Source organism: Pristiophorus japonicus, chromosome 20 (assembly GCF_044704955.1).
Source record: "Pristiophorus japonicus isolate sPriJap1 chromosome 20, sPriJap1.hap1, whole genome shotgun sequence".
Classification (NCBI taxonomy): domain Eukaryota; kingdom Metazoa; phylum Chordata; class Chondrichthyes; family Pristiophoridae; genus Pristiophorus; species Pristiophorus japonicus.
Genome location: NC_091996.1, coordinates 16,228,940 through 16,249,796, shown reverse-complemented (window position 1 = coordinate 16,249,796; position 20,857 = coordinate 16,228,940). Strand labels below are relative to the sequence as shown.

Sequence of the window (20,857 nt, the reverse complement as noted above, 5' to 3'; positions counted from 1 at the left end):
GGTATCTTTGTAAGCTCATCAGTCTGATGCTTTCTTTCAAGGCCACGTTTCTCAAAACCAACAACTTGCATTTATACAGTGTGTTTAAAGTAGAAAAACAATCCAAGGCAAAACAGAGGTGTAATGGATAACCTTTCCTCATAACGTAGTGCCTTAATACTAGGGATCAGCCCTGTGGCTTTTCACTACACTGCTCCCAGTGTTTGAATGTCTTCTTTGTTTCTTGGTGACCAGAACTGGGCACAGTATTCAATATGTGGTCTGACCAGATCACTATACTATACAGTTTGATCGTGGCGTCCTCTGACTTACACTCTATGGTTGGGCTGTGTGGTTTACTTTGTTGTTTGCTGCTCTGCACTGATTGGAAGTGTTTACTCCACTAAAACTCCGGGGGGCTGAAATTGATCAACTTACCGCCCACTGCCGCTGACATTCCTCTGCTCGAACCGCCCAGTGCCACTTTCGACGTGGCCTGGAGCGGGCGGGAGGGGAGAGCTGCCGAGAAGCGCCCGCCGACGTCAGTAGATGGCCGATGCGCGCAAGTCGACTCCCGCCCGCCGAGATGCCAGATTGGTGCGGGCAGGAGTCGGCGGCAGAATGGGGGTGGACCACTGCGTGAAGGCTGCTCTGTCCTCAACGGTAAGTGTCAAGATCCAGTAAAAAAAAGGTAAGTGGAATGTTTTTAAATGATTTATTTACAGGCACTTACCTGGATGGGCTCCCCGAAGATCGTCAGATGTTTCTTTTTTTTTAATGATTTTGATTTTCCAGGTCTTCGACCCTCTGTGGGCCCGACTCCATCCTCGGCGGCACTTGGGTGGCAAGCGGCTCTGCCACCGAGAATGAGACCTCCCGCCCGCTGCCACCCAGATTGGCGCCGTACATTGTGGATTTGCCGCATGCCGACCTTTGAGGGAGCTTGGCGATGAAAACCCTGCCAAAAGAACCACCCGGTACCTCGGCGGCACATGGGCGGGTGGAGGCCTTGACCAAATTCGGTCCCCTAGTTTTTTTTAATCAATTTCACCGTCACCTATTTTAACACAATTAATGGGGGAGGTTTACTTGAGACCCAGCTGTGTGCTATACTTAACCTGGGAGAGCTGGATACTGACACTGGGTGCCTGAAATGGAAGCATGTTCATAGAATCATAGAAATTTATGGCATAGAAGGAAGCCACTTGGCCCATTGTGTCTGCGCTGGTCGAAAAAAAGCTATCAAGCTTAATTCCACTTTTCAGCTCTTGGTCCATAGCCCTGTAGGTTACGGCACTTTAAGTGCACATCCAAGTACTTTTTAAAAACTCTGAGGGTTTCTGCCTCTACCACCCTATCAGGCAGTGAGTTCCAGACCCCCACCATCCTCTGGGTGAAAGGAATTCTCAACTCCCCTCTAATCCTTCTACCAATTACTTTAAATCTATGCCCAATGGTTATTGACCTCCCTGCTAAGGGAAATAGGTCCTTCCTATCCAATCTATCCAGGCCCCTCATGTTCTATCCCCAGTACTAACCTTGATGAGCTAAAACAAAAAAACAATTCTTTGTCTAAACTCTTGGTACATGGTGTACGTGCATCTCTGTATACAGAGCATGTGCAGCAGCCAATCAGGATTGCAAGAGGCCACAGGCAACACAACAACAACAAAATAATCTGTGCTCGCTGACCGACATTGGCTCCCGGTTAAGCCACGCCTCAATTTCAAAATTCTCATCCTTGTTTTCAAGTCCCTCCATGGCCTCACCTCTCCCTAAATCTGTAATCTCCTCCAGCCCTACAACACCACCCCCCCACCGAGATCTCTGCACTCCTCTAATTCTGGCCTCTTGAGCATCCCTGATTATAATCGCCCCACCAGTGGTGACCGTGCCTTCAGCTACCTCGGCCCTAAGCTCTGAAATTTCATCCCTAAACCTCTCCATTTATCTTTCCTCCTTTACGATGCTACCTCTTTGACCGAGCTTTTAGTCAACTGCCCTGATATATCCTTATGTGGCTTGGTGCCACATGTTTGTCTTATAACACTCATGCGAAACATGTTGAGATGTTTTACTATGTTAAAGGTGCTATAAAAATGCAAGTTGTTGTTGTATCGACCTCAACAAAGTTGTGGGTTCAAGTCCCACTCCAGTGACTTGAGCACAAAATTCTAGTGCAGTGCTGAGGGAGCAGTCTTTCGGATGAGACGTTAAACAGAGGCACGGTCTGCTCTGTCAGGGATCATGTGGCACTATTTGGAAGAAGAGCAGTGGAGTCCTGGCCAATATTTACCATTCAACCGACATCACTTAAAAAAAGAGATTATCTGGTCATTATCACATTGCTGTTTGTGGGAGCTTGCTGTGTGCATATTGGCTGCCATGTTTTCTCTGTTCTGCACTTCAAAAAAAGTACTTCGTTGGCTGTAAAGCACTTTGGGACGTCCGATGGTCGAGAAAGACGCTCTATAAATGCAAGATGTTGTTGTTGATGTTGTATCTCTCTCAGGAGGACATAAAAGATCCCAGGGCACTATTTTGAAGATGAGCAGGGGAGTTATCGCTGGTGTCCTGGTGCCAATATTTATGCCTCAATCAGCATAACAAAAAAACCCAGATTATCTGGTCATTATTGCATTGCTGTTTGTGAGAGCTTGCTTGTGTGCAAATTGGCTGCCGCGAGCTTGCTTGTGTGCAAATTGGCTGCTGCGTTTCCCACATTACAACAGTGACTACACTCCAAAAAGTACTTCATTGGCTGTAAAGCACTTTGAGATGTCTGGTGGTCGTGAAAGGCGCTCTATAATGCCAAGTCTTTGTTTCTTATCTAATATAAAAACAGAAAATGCTGGAAATCTCAGCGGACAGAGACACAAGTTAACGTTTCGGGTCTGTGATCCTTGGTCAGAACTTTTATATTTCTTTTTGTAGAGCTACCTCCCTCCCATGACATCACCGAACAGCTCCGAGTGCGGTGACGTCAGACGCAAGCCCCCCCCCCGCCGAGGACGCCAGTGGCGCATGCGCAGTCGGGCGACCTGCGGTTGCTGTGGGGCGAGAAGCGGCTCGGGCTTCATTCAAACCAGCGGTGGAGGCGAGGTGAGCGCAAAATGGGAGGGGAGAGGAAAGGGAGAAAAAAAAAAGCTCAGCTGAATACAGGAGCGGAAAGTTGCGTGACTGTGTGTGTGTTTTAAACTCAAACATTTTCTGTCCTCCCCCTTTTTCCTCTCCTGGAGTGAGTGAGTGAGCGAGTGAGCGAGCCCGGGCTGTGAGGGGAGACTCGGCGGCTTGGCGGTTGCTATGGAGGGCGGGCTGTGATTTACACTCTGTCTGCGCACCGCTCGCACTACAAAGCTGCAGAAAGCCCACTGCTTTCTCCACACAAAAAAAACCCGTACAGTTCTTGATTTTTTTTTAAATAGAAGAAACTTCCCCCCCCCCCCCGCCCTCCAGCAGCCAGTATTATCCCCCTGTTGCTGAATGCGATTTTTTGTGGGGAAAAAATACAACTCCACTCAACAACAAAAAATGCAGGCGGGCCTAATGCTGGCATTTTATGTCAGTTTTTTTTCCAGTGATTCACAGCCCTTTTCGTAATTCAATTTAAAAAAATCATTAAAAACGCCTTTGTTAAATATCCTGTTACTACTGCATCAACACACCGTGACTGATTAAGTTAAGGGGAAAAAGTGTCATTTTTGTCCCAAATATTGCCGACTGCCGAGTTTGCAATCCGCAACTTGTTTATGTTTAGTTGGAAAACCCTAGCCATCTTAAGTCGCATTAGCTAGTGTGTGTGGGCTGCAGTGTCCCTATATTTTGTGTATATCATTTCTTTTTATCCCCTTTCATTTGTGGGTGGATGCAGGTTCATATATTGCTTAGACAAGTGCAGTGGGTGTTGGATAATGGTTTTCAGAGGGCGTGGATGAGCTGCAGTTCTGGATACGAACTTGCATTTGTTGCACTTTTTTCTTTTTCCTTAACAGATGCCATTACATCTTTTGTGCTTTTTCTCTTTCCCCATTTATTTCAGGATTAATTTCTCTCTCTCTCTCTCTCTCTCCCTCTCCCTATGTATATATGTATGCGAGAAATCTGCAGTCTTTTTAAAGCTGCGTCTCCGGATCTTTGCTATTCGTTGCAGGGTCTGATTTTAACCCCTGCCGGTGTAATAGGGAGGAACATGTTGACATTTGTAGCTGCAGGGTTTTCTCTTTGTCTGCACTGTGTATGCTACATAGCTTTCAGCATCATAAAAAAGGCCCGAGTTAGTTTTACAATCAGAGAAGAGTGACATATCACAAGCACCCTTGAAAATGTTAATTATTGAGATATCTCAAAATAGTTATGTTTTTCAACCAGAATAAATAGCACTTGTTAGTAGGTTTGTTATGCCAGTGTGTTGTTGAAAAAAAATCTCATGAAGGAAACATGTTGGTCTCGAGCTTAAAATAAGTTATCAAAATCAAGTTATAGTGTGTAAAGTACAATATTATCTGTACTGAAACAAAGCTCTTTTTTGAGTAACAGAATTACTGGTTTAAAAATTGTGATGAGAATTTGTTGTATCTCATTCTCTGCATTGTAGCTGTATGGTTTGAATATAACAAGCAATGAATCGGTGGTGCTGCATAGCCAAATGACTTGTGGAATTTCAGAAATATTGCTTAGGATAGCTGTTGCAATAAGCTAGAACTATTCCTATATTCACACGTCTTTACAGTAATGTAAGGATTATTACAGTCATACAAATAACAAAAGCAGTTATAAAGCAGATTTTTGTCTGATTATGCTACTGTGGAGTGGGCATTTTCCTACCTTAAAGGTGTTCTATAAATGCAAGTTGTTGAAGTGAGACGTTGCCTGACTTGCTGAGTGTTTCCAGCACTTGCTGTTTTTAGTTCAAATTTCCAGCACCTGCAGTATTTTGCTTTTTTATGCTTTATTTCTTCCATATTTAATTAAGCCCCATTTAAACAGTGACTAATTTGGAACTTGCATATTTCTGATGCATTCTATTCTGTTGTGTGTTGAGGTTGAATCGGTCAGTCCCGTCGCAGATGATACTAGATTTGCCTGGAGAGCGCTTGCAGGGTGATGCGTATTCGTAACGTTACAGGATTGAGGGTGTTGATATTGGTTTGTGATCTATTAGACCTGTAAATGTTTGATTTCTTTTTCTGTTCATTTGATGTGGTATGTTAGGTCAAAAAAGATGCAAATTAAGAACTCACTGGAGTCGTGTGAAATCTGTTTTCTGTAACAATGAAGGGGAATTCTGGAAGTTAAAATGGATGTAACATTAATATGCTCACTCCAGGGGTCTCTGCAGTATTCACAATGCTTTCAGATTTTGCTGGGTACATAGGGAATGAATTGAACTGGTGGAGTCACCACGCTGCAGGCTTTGTTATTTGGGTACGTGTGGGAAAGATCAAAGGCTCACTGCGATGTGAGATAAGGCATCTGCTTACGCATTGCTGTTGTGAAGCCTTGGAATAGAGTATTCATTTTATATTTAGATACGTTCATTTAAAAGTGGGTTGGGTGGTTCTAAGGTAAAGTCTGAGTCATATAATCAGAGCAGTTTAGGGGCTCCCAAGTCAACCAAGTGCCTTTTAGTTATATGAGGGAAAATTTTCAGGATTTTCACTCCTGAAAATGATACGAATCCTACTGGAAATGTGTGAATGCTGGGTAAGAATGGGACGCGGTGTGGCTGTAGTATCCCTTGCTGTCATGTAGCCTTGCAGAACTCACTTGCGTGAAATATATTTTTTTTTATTCATTGGATGTGGGTGTTGCAGGCAAGGCCAGCATTTATCGCCCTTCCTAATTGCACTTGAGAAGGTGGTGGTGAGCCGCCTTATACAACTGAGCAGCTTGCTGCGCCATTTCAGAAGGCAATTAAGAGTCAACCACATTGCTGTGGGTTTGGAGTCACATCGGCCAGACTGGGTAAGGACTGCAGATTTCCTTCCCTAAAGAACATCAGTGAACCAATTGGGCTTTCACAACAATCTGGTAGTTTTATGGCCACCATTACTGACACTAGCTTTTTATTCCAGATTTATTTAATTAACTGTATTTAAATTCCCCAGCAGCTGCTGTGGGATCTGAACTCAATGTCTCTGGATCTTTAGCCCAGGCCTCTGGATTACTAGTCCGGTAACATAACCACTATGCTACCGTAATATGGAAGGACAAGTTCTATCCATGGATCCATACCCTAGTCTGAGGTGTCAACACCCAGAGAGGGGTGAGAGAAATTGGAGAAGAAAAAGTGGAGCCATGAAAAAACTACTAAATCAATGGAGTTTCTGTTGATCCAAATTAATTTGGCTGTATTGTAAATGATCTGATTTCAGCAAAGCAAGCATTATTGCAGATTGGTTACTTGATCTATCCACCATTTTTTCCCCAATTTTCTTCTCTCACCTATTCTCTTCTGAAGGAGGTGACTCATTGGAGCACAAACTGTTCATGTTGTGTGCCTGGAGCATGAATGTTACCAACTTGTTTGACTTTGGGGCCCATTGCCGCAATTGTGTTTCTTCCCTTGGCACGCGCAAGCATTTCCAGGAGGTGCTGCTGGCTTGCGATCAGAAATGGGAATTCTGCTCAAGTTTCAGCCATCTTCAACTTTTGTCAAAAACTCTTGCTCCTAACTCTATTCCCTCGCACAACCTCGGTGTCCTATTTGACCTGAAGCTGAGTTTTAAACCCCATATCTTATCAACACAGCGTGCTTCCACCTCTGAAATCTTGCCTGCCTTCATGCTATTTCTCTGTATTTTTGCCTTAATCCTTGTGTTTTTGTTACTTCAAGGCTTGATTTCTTGAACACCCTCTTTACTGGCCTCCAAACTCCTCCCCATACATGATTCAACTCCACAACCTACATTCTTTCCTACACTGGGTTTCATTTATTTGTTATCACTATCCTCCTCTGACTCCTCGTCTCCCTGTGTAGCAAATTCTAAATCCTTTTACAAACTCTTCCGTGGTCTCGTCCCACCTCTGCCTCCTCCTCAAACTCTGTGCCCCACAGTTCTCTGACTTTGGGTTCCTGTACATTTCCTCTTCCACTCTGGTGCAGTTCACTGAGTGGCAGAACTTTGTGCCTTGACCTGTGGAACTTCCTCCATAAACTTCTCCACCGTGAGACTTTCCTCCTTACCTTTTAAAAACATACCTCCTTGATTGTGCCTTCAGCCTAAATCCTCTCCTTCTCAGCTGTCTCTTTTACATAGGGACATAAGAAATAGGAGCAGGAGTAGGCCATACTGCCCCTCGAGCCTGCTCCACCATTTAGTAAGATCATGGCTGATCTGATCATGGACTCAGCTCCACTTCCCCGCCCGCTCCCCATAACCTCTTATCTCCTTGTCGATTAAGAAACTATCTACTGTTATGCTAAAGGTGCTAAACAGCGGTTTCCGTTACTACCCCAGTCCAGTTACACTGAAGCTAATTGTCGTGTCCTCAGTATTGCCCGAGCTCAGATTACTTCACTCAACACAGACCAGGGAACAAAATCTTTCTTTTTTGTATGGATCAGGGCTAAACATCATGTAGTACATTTATTTAATGTCACTCTAAGACCCAATTTCACACCTATCCTTGTAGGACACAACATGACTGTAAATAGACATCTTCCATTGTTTCTCTGTAACCAGATGTGTTGATTCCCCACCTTCCAACCTCTCTTTGTGGAAATTTCTTGCAGCCTACAGGAAAAAGAAGAGTAAAATAATGTCAAAAATTGACACAGGACGCAAATGGTGATAGCATCATGTCTTGCAGTGTCATCAATTGGTATTTCACTGATTTATTCTTCTGTTTTGAGGGTGAATTTTTGTTGACTGGTCACCATAGGGGCATCGCGACCGAATCCAATCGTGTTCTCATTCCGCATCTACGTTTGCACAATTCCAGCAAGGAAAGCAGGCGGGAGTCAGAATTCTAGTCCATTGTTCCCTCCTGGGATCAATTGTAGCAGCTTATTGGCACCCCCAGCTAAGATCAACAAATTCAGTACAGTTAAAGGATCAAACATGGTCTCTATGGCAAAGCTGATCACTGCATGTAGTAGCAGAGTGTGGTCCAGGCAGTGCATTACCTGTTGAGCTTTTAGGGAGGATGCAATGTCTTGATGTTGGATCTTTTTCACCCCAGTTGCAATAAAGATTGATTTGATGTATTCATGTGATCTGAATAATTGCATGATTGTGTATAGTACCTGTGCTGTTTTGTTTCTTGCAGGATCCCAAGCCTGTGGTCTGTAGCATTGATCAGCCGTCCCATGCACTGTAACCCGGGACACCAACACATTGAGGGTTGACCAGACGCAGTACTGTAATGCTGTAATCACGCTTGAACTGTTTAAAGTGCATCATCAGTTTCTAAAAATAGAAAGGAATAAAACAACTCATTAAATTGACTCAGTCCAGAGGATACAAAAGGCAAAGAAAAGCTGAAAACACCAACCGTCTCTCCGAGGGGCTAAATTGAGCAAACCGTCATTATAGCTGGGGACAGTGCCGATCAACACTTCATAACCAAAGGAAAGCTACGCTGAAGAAAATAAAAATCCAGTGTGAATTCTGACATTCAATGTTTGAACTGCTTATCAAGCCTGTAGTGGAGTGACACAGGTCATTATTAAACCATCACCAGGGAAACCACAGCTTGTGCAGCATTACGCAGCGAGATCGCAGGAGGCATCCTGAGAACGTTTCATTCAAGAAAGAACTCCAGCTCACCATTATTATTTCCAGCCTGTTTGAATCTCTGATTTCTGAAAACTTTAATATACGCTTACCAAAAAAAATCCATTTGCTCATGTGTTAAGTTGCTGCAATGGGGAAGTCCAACAGTAAGCTGAAGCCTGAGGTAGTGGAAGAGCTAACTAGGAAAACATACTGTAAGTATTAAAGAAAAATGTGAACGATCAAGACGTGTTTATTTCTCATGTAATTAAAAAAAAATCTTCCCCTGTGCCATGCGCAATTCTTTAGGCTGCGTTTAGGGAGGGCGATACGCAGCTGATCAGCTCCCAGCTAACGCAGTTCTGTAACCAGCCATGAGGAGGTGCACAAGAGCAGCTGAGATGACTCGCTCGTCATCTAAAACAAATTGGACTCCTTATGGGAAATAATTCTGTGTGATCCTCCTATTTTCCTCTCCACATAACCTGCTGATCAAAGTTAACCCAAGGCATGCTGTGCAGGATGGGAGGACACAAGTTTATGACCATGCTGTGTATTTTTTCTAAGTCTTTTACTGTTGGGAAATGGTTCTGAAGAATAATTAATGTTAAAGCTGTGGGCCTCAATGCTTGAAAGGTCCCTCATGCCCCAGGGAGTCTACTTTTAATATTTACATTTTTTAGCACCTATTATGTCATATTTATCATCTAATCAACAAGCTTTTCAGTCACTCTGTTCCAAAAGTTTGTTGATAATGATAAATATGACATTGTGTGATAGATTTGTAGCCATTCTGCACCAGCTATTTCCCTCAAACAACAATTGTATTAATGACTAGTTCATTTTTTTTGATGTAATTGGGAAGAATATTGGCTGGAATACTGGAGAACAATATTTTGCAATGTAAACATGGAATCTTTAAAATGAACTTGAACGTGCGCAAATGGAACCTCTGTTTAACACCTCATCTGTAGGGCGATCCCATTGGTCAGGCAACACACCGTGTAGTGCATTGGAGTGTCAGCATAGATTGTACATTTGAAGAGAAAATAACTTTGCAGTAACTTTAAGACCACACAGTTTTGAGTTTGTGGTGAATGCTGTACTACATGGGTACAGAAGCCTAGTGGTAGCAGCCCAGAGTTTGTAAGATCAAATCCCACCATGACAAATTGTAAAACTCAATTCAATAAATCTTGTAATTTGAGGGTTAATAAATCTTGTAATTTAGCATCAGAAAAAATAACCAAGCTTCCAGATTGTTGTTAAAAGCCCAACTGGTTCACTAAGTGCCTGCTCAATCTAATTGATTCCATTTGGATTATATAGGAATCAGATAGCCCTGTGAACCTTGCAAAGTCCTCCTCACCAAGTTACACTCACAGAATCATACCCATCAGCCAAAATCACAGACTCCTCCATCCCTGCGTATGTCCACCACCGAGTGGCACGGTATTGCCACCACTGACCAAACTGGCGGAGTCTGACATAGCTGCCAGACTGGGCTTGCATCAACATGAGGAAATAAGATGCTTGATTTTGTCCTCACCAACATCCCTGTTGTAGGCATGTCTGTTCATGAGAGCATTGGTAGAAGTGACCACTGCACAGTCCTTGTGAAGAGAAAGTTTTGTATTCACTGTAAAGACATTCTCCAATGTGCACAGTAAATCGGGGGCTGTGGGTTTCAGCAGCAGCAGAATTTTAAACGAGCACAATCTCACCTCATCCCTCACTCCATGATCATCATTAAGCTAGGAAACCAACTCTTATTCAATGCAGATGTAGAAGCGCAGCACCAAACATGCGTTAGAATGATGTCCGAACTTAAAGCTATTACACAGGGCTACCTGCATGCTGAATACTAATAGTAGTGGGCTATAGACAGAGCAAAGCAGTCCCAAAACCCACTTATTAGAGTGAAGCCATGTCCCCTATTGTATTTAGTTGAGGGTGGTAGGCAACCTGGAAACGAACATGAGGAGGAGGTTGCACGAACATCCCCCATCCTTCATCATGGTGGAGCCCAGCAAATGAGTGTAAGAAATGGGGCTGAAGTGTTTGGAAGTGCCTTGAGTCAAAAGCATCAGGTGGCTGATCCTACCCACCCTCCACCATCATAGATACCAATTCAGTTCACTCCACAGGACATTAAGGAATGGTTAAGTGCAGTGGACACAGTAAAGGCTGTAGGCTTGACATCATCCTGGCTGTACTGCTGAGGACCTGTGCACCAGAGCTAGCTAGTCCCCTAGCTAAGCTGTGGCACTGACATTGACCTGACTGTGTGAAAGGGTGCCCAGCCACATCCCAGCCACAAAAAACAGGATAAATCTTACCCAGCTGGTTACCACCCTCTGTGCTACTCCCAGTTATCAGTAAAATCATGGAAGGAATCATCGGTAGTATCATCAAATGAAACTTACAAATAACCTGCTCACGGAACCATTTGGCTCCAGACCTTATCACAGGTTGGATGCACACATGGGCGCGAGCTGAATGCCAGGGCAGAGGTGAAAGTAGCGGCCCTTGATATTATGGCAACATTCGACCGAGAATTGCACCAAGCAGCCAAGGGTAAAACCTGCAGTACCTGGAGTCATGACTGACACAAAGGAAGATGGTTGTAGTTGTCGGAGTCCAGTCACAGCCCCAGGACATCATTACATGTGATCCTCGGGGAAGCGTTCTGTGCCCAACCATCTTCAGTTGCTTCATCAGCTGACCTTCCTGCTGTCATAAAGTCAGGAGTGGAATTGTTCGTTAATGACGCCACAGTGATCAGTTCCGTTCACAATACCATCATCATTATAGGCAGTCCCTTGGAGTCAAGGATGACTCGCTTCCACTCTAAAAGTGAGTTCTCATATGACTGAGGAGTCCAGTGCGGGACCTACAGTCTCTGTCACAGGTGGGGCGGACAGTGGTTGAAGAAAAGGGTGGGTGGGGAGCCTGGGTTGACACACACTTCTTCTGTTGTCTACGCTTGGTTTCTGCTTGTTCTCAGTGATGGGACTTGAGGTGCTCAGCGCCCTCCCGGATGCTCTTCTTCCATTTTGGACGGTCGTGGGCCAGCGATTCCCAGGAGTCGGTGGAGATGTTGCACTTTTATCAAGGAGGCATTGAGGGTGTCCTTGAAGCATTTCCTCTGTCCACTGGAGCTCGCTTGCCGTATCGAAGCTCCGCATAGAGCGCTTGCTTTGGGAGTATTGTGTCGGGTATGCGGACGATGTGGCCCACACAATGGAGCTGATTGAGCGTGATCAATGCTTCAATGCTGGGGATGTTGGCCTGAGCGAGGACACTGACATTGGTGCGTCTATCCTGCCAATGGATTTGCAGGATCTTGCGGAGGCAGCATTGGTGGTACTTCTCCAGCTTTTTGAGATGTCTGCTGTATATAGTCCACGTATCTGAGGCATATAGGAGGGAACAATTAGTCGTATAATGAAGCAGCCCATGCAAGCCTACCGCAAGACTTGGATAACATTCATTCTGGGCTGGCAAGTGGCAAGTAATATTTGTGTTACATAAATGCCAGGTGATGGCCATCTTGAACAAGAGAACGCCTAGCTATGTTCTCTTGCCGTTGAGACGCATCACCATCGCTGCCCGTCCATCTACTTCACTGTTGACCAGAAGTTGAACTGGACCAGCCATATCAACACTATGGCTACAATAGCAGGGCAGAGGCTGGGCACTCCAACGTGTGGGTCATCACCTGGTCCCTCAAAGCCTAACCACCATCTATGGGGCTCAAGTCAGGAGTGTGATTGAATACCCACCATCTGAATGGGCAAGAAAAGTAACTTCAGTGAAAAATTCACATTGGGAAAATGTTTCACCTACAGATGTAGCTGCTACACCTCTGTGTGAAACCGAGTGACGCAAAGCCTACTATCCGCAAAGTAAAATTTATAGAGCATGATTTTTTTTTTTGCTTCAATTTTCTCCCTCTCTTTTTTACTATATAGCTTTCATTTCATTGCGTGAATGGCAATGGAATATAAGGAAATATCAGAACATGCTTATCTGTAATTCCTCATCCGAGAGCGGCTGGTACGATTTGTCATTTTCTTCTTTGCTTCCCTCTGAGGTAAACACCTTGTCAGTCTTTGGTGGCACTGATAGGAATTAACTAATGTTCTGCCATTTGAAGCGCAGTGCATTGGCATAACTAATTACTGCAGCATAAATTATTTCATTTGCTCTTGCACTGCAAGTCGCTTTCCTGGCTGTCAATTTCAGAGCAATTTCTGCTCTTTAATGAAAACCAAAATAATCAGTTTTCAATTTTCTGAAAATACTGTCGTTTGTGGTATTAACACATCCTTGATAATCATCACAGGGGATCTGGTTGAGGTTGTATACTAATCCCCTTTTTCAAAAACCCTGCAGCAACCATGATGCAGAAGCAAAGGAAGGACAGTTGTTTTTAAATGCCCTCTAGCTTTATTTCTAGATTGGATTGAGAGATATGTCGTGTATTACAATTTGAAATGTCGTGATTGCATTATGTAAAAGTCATTACAGACGTACTGCCTTCTGTGATAATTATGATCAAGCCCATGAAAATAAAATGTAAAATACTGGAAATGCACAGTTGACTAGTTGGCATCTGAAAGATTTTAACATTTTGGGTGTGTACCCTGAAACAGAACCATTTTGTGAGCAAGATCATAGTTTAATTCAGTAATTGCAAAATAATTAATCAATTTAATTATTTTATTGCAAAGAATTTATATTTCTTGTAACAATGTCCCAATTGATATTCAATATAGGTAGAAAACACTGCATTTTTTCATGCCAACTTTGCCGTAGCGTGACATAATCACTTCAGTTTGAATCACAGTTCATTTTTGCATGATTTATTCTCTCCCAAAGACCTACTCATGCAGGAATACATAGCCCTTTCGTATTTTGTTGAAGTGGTCATTCTGCACACATGAGGCTAGTGAACGGTAACAGGCTATTTGGCTATCCCCATATAATCCTGTCCTGACGAATGGCTCCATATCCAGCAGTGATAACTTGATGGTGATCAGTAAACGTAATTATGTCTGACTTGCTCCCCCTCACCCACTCCGATGATTCTGCTGTTGTTGAGCTTCTAGGTTGACCCAGAATTGATTCTTTTTACCTCCCCAACCTATGCAGAGATAGTTGGCATTTAATCAGAGCTTCCTTACAGCAAGGTGGCTGAGACCAAACAGCTCCGCACCATTAGGATTCAAATTCTTCCAGTGTCATTGTGCTGCCACAGGATGATTAGATTTACTCAACAAATTAAACCAAGGTTTCCATCTATTGTCTCTTATGGAGTTCTTGTGCAGTGAAATATGTACACAGTCACCATATTACAAGAATGCATTAGAGAGAGTACAGGGGAGATTTGCGAGGATGTTGCCTAGACTGGAGAATTTTAGCTATGAGGACAGATTGGATAGGTTGGATTTGTTTTCTTTGGAACAGAGGAGGCTGAGGGGAGATCTTATTGGGGTGTATAAAATTATAAGGGCCCTAGCTGGTGGACAGACCTATTTCCTTTAGAGGGGTCAACAGCCAGGGGGCATAGATTTATATTAATTGGTAAGGGGAAATTTCTTCATCCAGAGGGTGGTGGGGGTCTGGAACTCACTGCCTGAAAGGGTGATAAAGGCAGAAACCCTCACCACATTTAAAAAGTACTTGGTTGTGCACTTGAAGTGCCGTAACCTACAGAACTGGAAAGTGGGGTTAGGCTGGATACAATGGGCCGAAATGGCCTCCTTCCGTGCTGTAAATTTCTACGATTCTATGAGTCACGGTGTCTTTAAAAGTTTCTGCAGTGTTCTGTGTGGGATTGGAAATGTGATATTTGCTTAATGGGATTAAGTGTTAATAATACAAAATATTAAAAGTAGAGATTCTGTTAACTGCTTGTACAAAGTTTATCAAATTGCATTTAATTGTTTGAGATTACTGATGCTGTAAGGTGCCATATGGTAATTATAGAGACTTCTACAAATTTGCCGTGGTGCATCAGTTAATGATGTCCATCCTCATCTGTTTTTTATTGCATATTTCTAATTGCTGAGGCATTTCAGATAAAGATTCTGCAGTACAGCACTCTGCTTGGGTGCTATCGGACACTGCAAGATGGTTTCTACATCAGATGGTTTAACTTTCAGAATAACAAAATGGTTGCTTGTAGGAAAGGTTCATATAGACAAAGATTAAAAAACAATTTATGAGCCTCAACCTATTTGTTACCAAAAGTGACACCCTTTTTGTTTTTATATTGTCACTGGGGGTGGTGGTGCCTCCCAATGTGCCTTTTTTTTAAATTGGTTCATGGGACATGGGCATTACTAGTAAGGCCAACATTTATTGCCCATCCCTAAGTGCCCTTGAGAAGGTGGTGGTGAGCCGCCGCCTTGAACCGCTGCAGTCCGTGTGATTAAGGTACTCCCACAGTGTTGTTGGGTAGGGAGTTCCAGGATTTTGACCCAGCGACGATGAAGGAACGCCGATATACCTCCAAGTCAGGATGGTGTGTAACTTGGGGGGGAACTTGCAGATGATCCCATGTGCCTCCGGCCCTTGTCCTTCTAGGTGGTAGAGATCGCAGGTTTGGGAGGTCCTGTCGAAGAAGCCGTGGCGAGTTGCTTCAGTGCATCTTGTAGATGGTACAGACTGCAGCTGTAGATGGTACAGACTGCAGCTATAGTGTGCCAGTGGAGGAGGGAGTGAATGTTTAAGGTGGTGGATGGGTGCCAATCAAGCGGACTGCTTTGCCTGGATGGTCTCGAAACCACTTGTGTTACTTGGTGCAACACCTGGCCTGTGCTGGTTGTAGCAGTGGCATTTTTCTTTCATAGTTTGAAGTAACCAGTGGTGCTGTGGTAAGTGACAAACTCTACTGGCCATTGCTAGACTCTCCCACTCCATGTGCTGTTGCCGTGGCCTTGTCTGCTTAGTGGTTGTTTAGCGAAGGAATTCCAGAGTTTAGGACCAAGCCAACTGAAGGCACAGCCACCAATGGTGGAGCGATTAAAATTGGGAATGAGCAAGAGGTTATAATTGGAGGAGCGCAGAGATCTGAGGATTGCAGAGCTGGAGGCAATCACAGACATAGGGAGGGGCGTGGCCATGGAGGGATTTGAAAATAAGGATGATCATTTTAAAACCTAGATAGGCCAGCAAGCACTCGGGTGATGGATGGACTGGACAGTGCGAGTTAGGATACGTACAGCAGAGTTTTGGATGAGCTCAAGTTTATGGAGGGTGGAAGATGAGAGGCCAGCTAAAAGGCATTGAAATATTCAAAGAGGAAACAAAGGCATGGATGAGGGTTTCAGCAGCAGGTGAGCTGAGGCAGAGGTGGAAACGGGCAATGTTACAGAGGTGGAAGAAGGCAGTCTTGGTGATGGAGCAACAATGTGGTCGGAAGCTTATCTTAGGATGAAATATGACACATAGGCTGTGTTTTGATTGATAATGCTTCTGTGAATCCTCGGACAGTGGCGAATGGATTTTGTGGTGGGAACCGAAAACAGTGGCTTCAGTCTTCCCAATATTTCGTTCGAGGAAATTTCTGCTCTTCCAGTACTGGATGTCGAACAAGCAGTTTGACAAATCAGAGATGGTGGAGGGGTTGAGACGGGTGGTGGTGAGGTAGAGCTGGGTGTGTCGTCAGTATACATGTCGAACCTGACATTATGTTTTAGGATGATGTCGCCGAGGGGAAACATGTGGATGAGAAATAAGAGATGGCTAAGGAATAGGTCCTCAGGAACTCCAGAGATAATGGTGCAGGAGTGAGAAGCGAAGCCATTGCCGCTGATTCTCTGACTACGACTGGATAGATAAGAATGGAAGCAGGTGAGGGCAGTCCCGGCCAGTTGGATGACAGAGGAGAGATGTTGGAGGAGGATGGTGTGGTTATGTGTGTCAGAGGCTTCAGACAGGTCAAAAAGGATCAGAAGGAATAGTTTATGACGGTCACATTCACATAGGATGTCATTAGTGACTTTGAGGGCCGTTTCAGTACTGTGGTCGGGGCGGAAACCTGCTGGAGGGATTCAAACATGGAGTTGCGGGTAAGATGAGCACGGATTTGGGAGGTAATAACATTCTCAAAGACTTTGAGTAGAAAAGGAGGTTGGAGATGGAGCGGTAATTTGCTAGGACAGGGATGATGAATGCAGATTTGAAGGGGAAAGGGACAGTACCTGAGGAGAGGGAACCTCAGCTAACATGGGGGCCAGGAAGGGAATTTGGGTAGTCAGCAGTTTGGTGGTAATAGGGGGTCGAGGAAAGATGAGGACATGAGCTTGGAGAGGGCATAAAGAGAGATACGAGAGAAATTGGAGAAAGCTGCAAGTTCAGGACTAGGGCAGGGGGAACCTTCGAGGAAGTTTGGCTTGGTGGGCTAGAGGAAGGGAGGGAAGCGACAAAGACGGATGGTCTCAATCTTAGTGATAAAGAAGTCCATGACTTCCTCGCACTTGTTAGAGTTGAGGGTGGAGGAGGTAGGGGGGAGGGGTTGAAGAAGATAGTTTGTCGTGAAGAGAAGCTGAGGGTTAACTTTGAATTCCAGGCCCAAGCTGAGACCAAGCGATGTGGGGATAGAAAATAATTTTTCTCCACAGCTTCAGCATTTTGATCATGGAATCGACGCCCAGATAGAATGGCGGAGGATCAAACTGCTGCGGCACATCCGTACCCCTCCCCTAACCATCCCACCACTTGGTCCAGTTGCATGTTAACACTCCCTGTTGAGGCTCACACATGAATATCGGTTGCTAGGACAATGTTTGCGGTTGCTTGGCACCTGTAAAACTGTACCGCAGCAAGGAGGAGTCAGTACCATTGGAATGGGAGGGGTGGTGAGAAAATTGCTGAGCAGGGGGAGAGGGGTGGAAGTTGTCGATAATTACTGATGAGGCCATGAAGCCATAAATCGTAAACATGCAGCTTTACTGTGTCTTAGCATTGAAGGGGTTAACACAGTGATGCAGAAGCTTAAATATGCTAACCGAATTAGGTCCGGCCTGAGGTGCATTGTAATATTTAGCACAGTCCTAGGAGACTTGCACTATGCTTTCAGTGTGCAAAGGAAAATAACTTTGTATTTGCATTTCTAACATTCTGTTCATGCATCATGAAAGAATGATTGATAGAATCCAGCAGAAAGTGTTCAGAAGCTAAATCTGTCTTCATTGATTCCCAGTGTGTGGTGCCTTCCTGAAATTGGCTTGGGTCTGATGCTGACATATTAATGAATGATAGCTTCAACTAAGTTAATTGGAACCTGTTTCTTGTTGAATATTTTCAATATTAAATGTTTTGCAGCAAAATGGGGCTACAGTTACGATTTTATATTTTACCCTGTATTATCTCCTGCCTAGTGGAAAAAGTGCCCATCTCCCTGTTGCTGTGACTTGCACAGCAGCAACATCCCGAGACGGTTCTCCCCACGCACCGCCCCCCTCCCCCCCCCCCTTCCATTCTGAAACCAACGACATAGGGGAGGGATGAGAGCAGATTTTAAAAAGTGTTTTTGGCCAGTTGGTGTCTGATGTGTGTGGAAGTCTAAGCCCATATTTAAGAATCTCCAATTCACAGGATAATTATGGACAAGAAATGCTATTCATCACATTTTAGCTCCTCCTTTCAGAACTATCCTGAACTCGTTCCAACACCTCGGTCCCATCTCGCCCCCCCCCTCCCCCATCACTACCCCCTGGCTCCCCACCACCCCTGTACTGTCCTGTCCTGTTCCCCCCCCCCTCCCCACTACCCATGTTCCCCACCCCCTCCCCCCACCACCACTACTCCGCCCACCACCCCCTCCCCCCCCAACCTCCCCACCACTACCCCGGCCCCCCACCACTCCTGCCCTGTTCCCCCCCCCCCCCCCCCCACACTACCCTTGTCCCCCCCCCCCCACTACCCCTGTTCCCACCCCTCCCACCACTCCTGTCCTGTTCCCGCCCCTCCCCCCACTACCCCTGTTCCCTCCCCTGCCCCCCACCACCTCAAAACTATCCCCAGATCCTGTTGCCACATTGAATTGTTTCTTGTTTTGTTTCTATTACTGTATCCGAGTCTCTCTTCTATGTATTGATCACTCTGTGAAGAAAAACTCACATATCAGTCCTAAATTTGCCTTTACTTGTTCTAATCTCATAATTTAAACTAATATTCTGGATTTACCTTTCCATACTGTGGACAATCTTGTAGACTTTTATAAGATCAACCTCCGGATATCTCCTTTCAAGGATAGAAAGCGCAAGTTTTCTTGTCTTTATTCGTAACTCAGGCCTGTGACTGCAATCAGCCTTGTGGCTCGTAATGGATTGCAATTCAATTGTAACTTGTATCCATTCATTATAGGCTCTATCTTTACGCTACACTATTCAAGGACAATAATGCAATAGTAATGGGTTTTCAATCCAATTCCCAACTAATGAATGGGGGTGGGATGGATGGAGGAAGAAAAAGTTACTTGTGAATTAGAATGGATATCACTAATTTTTCAAACTGGGAGTATTACATCCTATGATCTCACATGGACCTTAAAAATACAATTGCAGGGATAATAAATACAACTTCTACCTTTGTTGCTTACAGATTTGAAATGCAAATTTCAGTAAGTAACAAAAGAAATACATCTTTAACAGCACATTTTTTACCCGAAGCTACACAACTTCTAGACTTCTGTCGGTGCTGCTCTGTAAGTGACTTACTTCCATACCTCCCCCACGAGAAAGTGTATGATTTTTATTTCCTGGAGGCTCAGTTGCAATTAGGCTATATGGTGATTCTGGGAGAACACTAAATTTAATGTAGTTTTATCAAATTGATTTTTAAATGTTCCATTCACTACCGTCGCAATATATTGTTATAAGGGGATGATATAAATACACTTACAGTTGTATTTTCGGTTCTTTATCTGTTTTTAAAAGCATTAAAAACTGTTGGTGTATTCCCGGAAACATTCGTTTTGTATTGAATTCTGTACTTGCAGTCATGAAATGAACTTCAGCTCCAGATTTATTTAATGGGGAAGGGAATTCACCAGTGAGTTGTAGGTTTCAGGTGGCTCATGTTATTGTTGCAAGCTGCTTATGTAAAACAATCAAAATGTCTGAATTTAGGGTGCCCTGACCCCCTAATTGAAAAGCACAGGACTCAAACCAAAGAGAGCTGATTTCTGTTTATAATAATTAGGATTATGTGACAATTTAGATGAATCATTATTGTCCAAAATAGATATGAAAATATTACTGCCAGTAAGATCAGGCGGTGTGATAGGCTAACACTTAAAAAAATATATATCTTTGGAGGAATCTGTCGGGCCGAAATTGCCCCCCCGCATGCACCCCGTTTCTTTTGTTTGCACCGCCGCGATGGGTGAGGTGGCCTCTTGAGTGAAATTCCACTCTTTGGCTTTTTTTTCCAGCGGACTGGAAGTCACTCATAATGGGGGCGTTAATGCGGCGTTGAGCACATTTGAGGGGCGGAAGTTAGGGGGGTGCGGAGTACCCGTCGCCGTCCGTTATCAGCGTAGCGCTGATGATGGCATCACCACGGCTCTCCCCTGCACTTAAAGGGGAGATCAGTGCGATTTTTAAAGTTCGCTCCAATGGGTCACCAGGGAGGGTCTCGGCCGAGCCAGAGGCCTGGCACCCAAGAGGGGGTGCGAGGTTGCCTGTTGGCAGCTTGACCGAATCCGGGGCATAATTGTTGGCCCGACAGAGCAGTCGGCCAACAAAAAAAAACATGGCGGCAGTGACAGTGCGTCCTCCCCTTTAATGGGAGCCACATCACCATTTTAGAAGGCCACCGCTTCGCTGCACCGTCTTTAAAAAAAAAACTGATTTTGGCACCGCCCGACGGGGGGATGATTTTCTTGGCGGAATCTTGCTGGGGGATGGCGGGGGAAATATCGGCGGTTCGCACTGAGGATGGCTCAGCAGCAGTGGGGGATGGGGGGGAGCGTGGAAAGTGGGTCACCGCCAGGATACCGCAGGAGCGGAATTTTGATAATGGCAGCCATTACACAAAAAATCGGCAGCCATTGCACTCCGCAGCGTGGCCGCTGATTTCCGGTATTAACAGGCCTTGAGGGAAGAGGCGATTTCAGCCCCTGTGTGTTTTGAATTTTTGCCTTA

The 20,857-nt window shown here is 44.6% G+C and overlaps 1 protein-coding gene across 1 annotated transcript in view; it reads left to right on the top strand.

Moving 5' to 3' along the window:
- The window catches only part of LOC139233179 (neuronal calcium sensor 1-like), a 146,683-nt gene that overhangs the window by 26,021 nt on the left and 99,805 nt on the right, over positions 1-20,857 (top strand). Inside the window, exon 2 of the mRNA XM_070863795.1 lies at positions 8,251-8,911. Within this exon, the coding sequence (XP_070719896.1) occupies positions 8,848-8,911 (64 nt within the window). The 5' untranslated portion in view covers positions 8,251-8,847. The remainder of the gene's footprint in view (positions 1-8,250; positions 8,912-20,857) is intronic.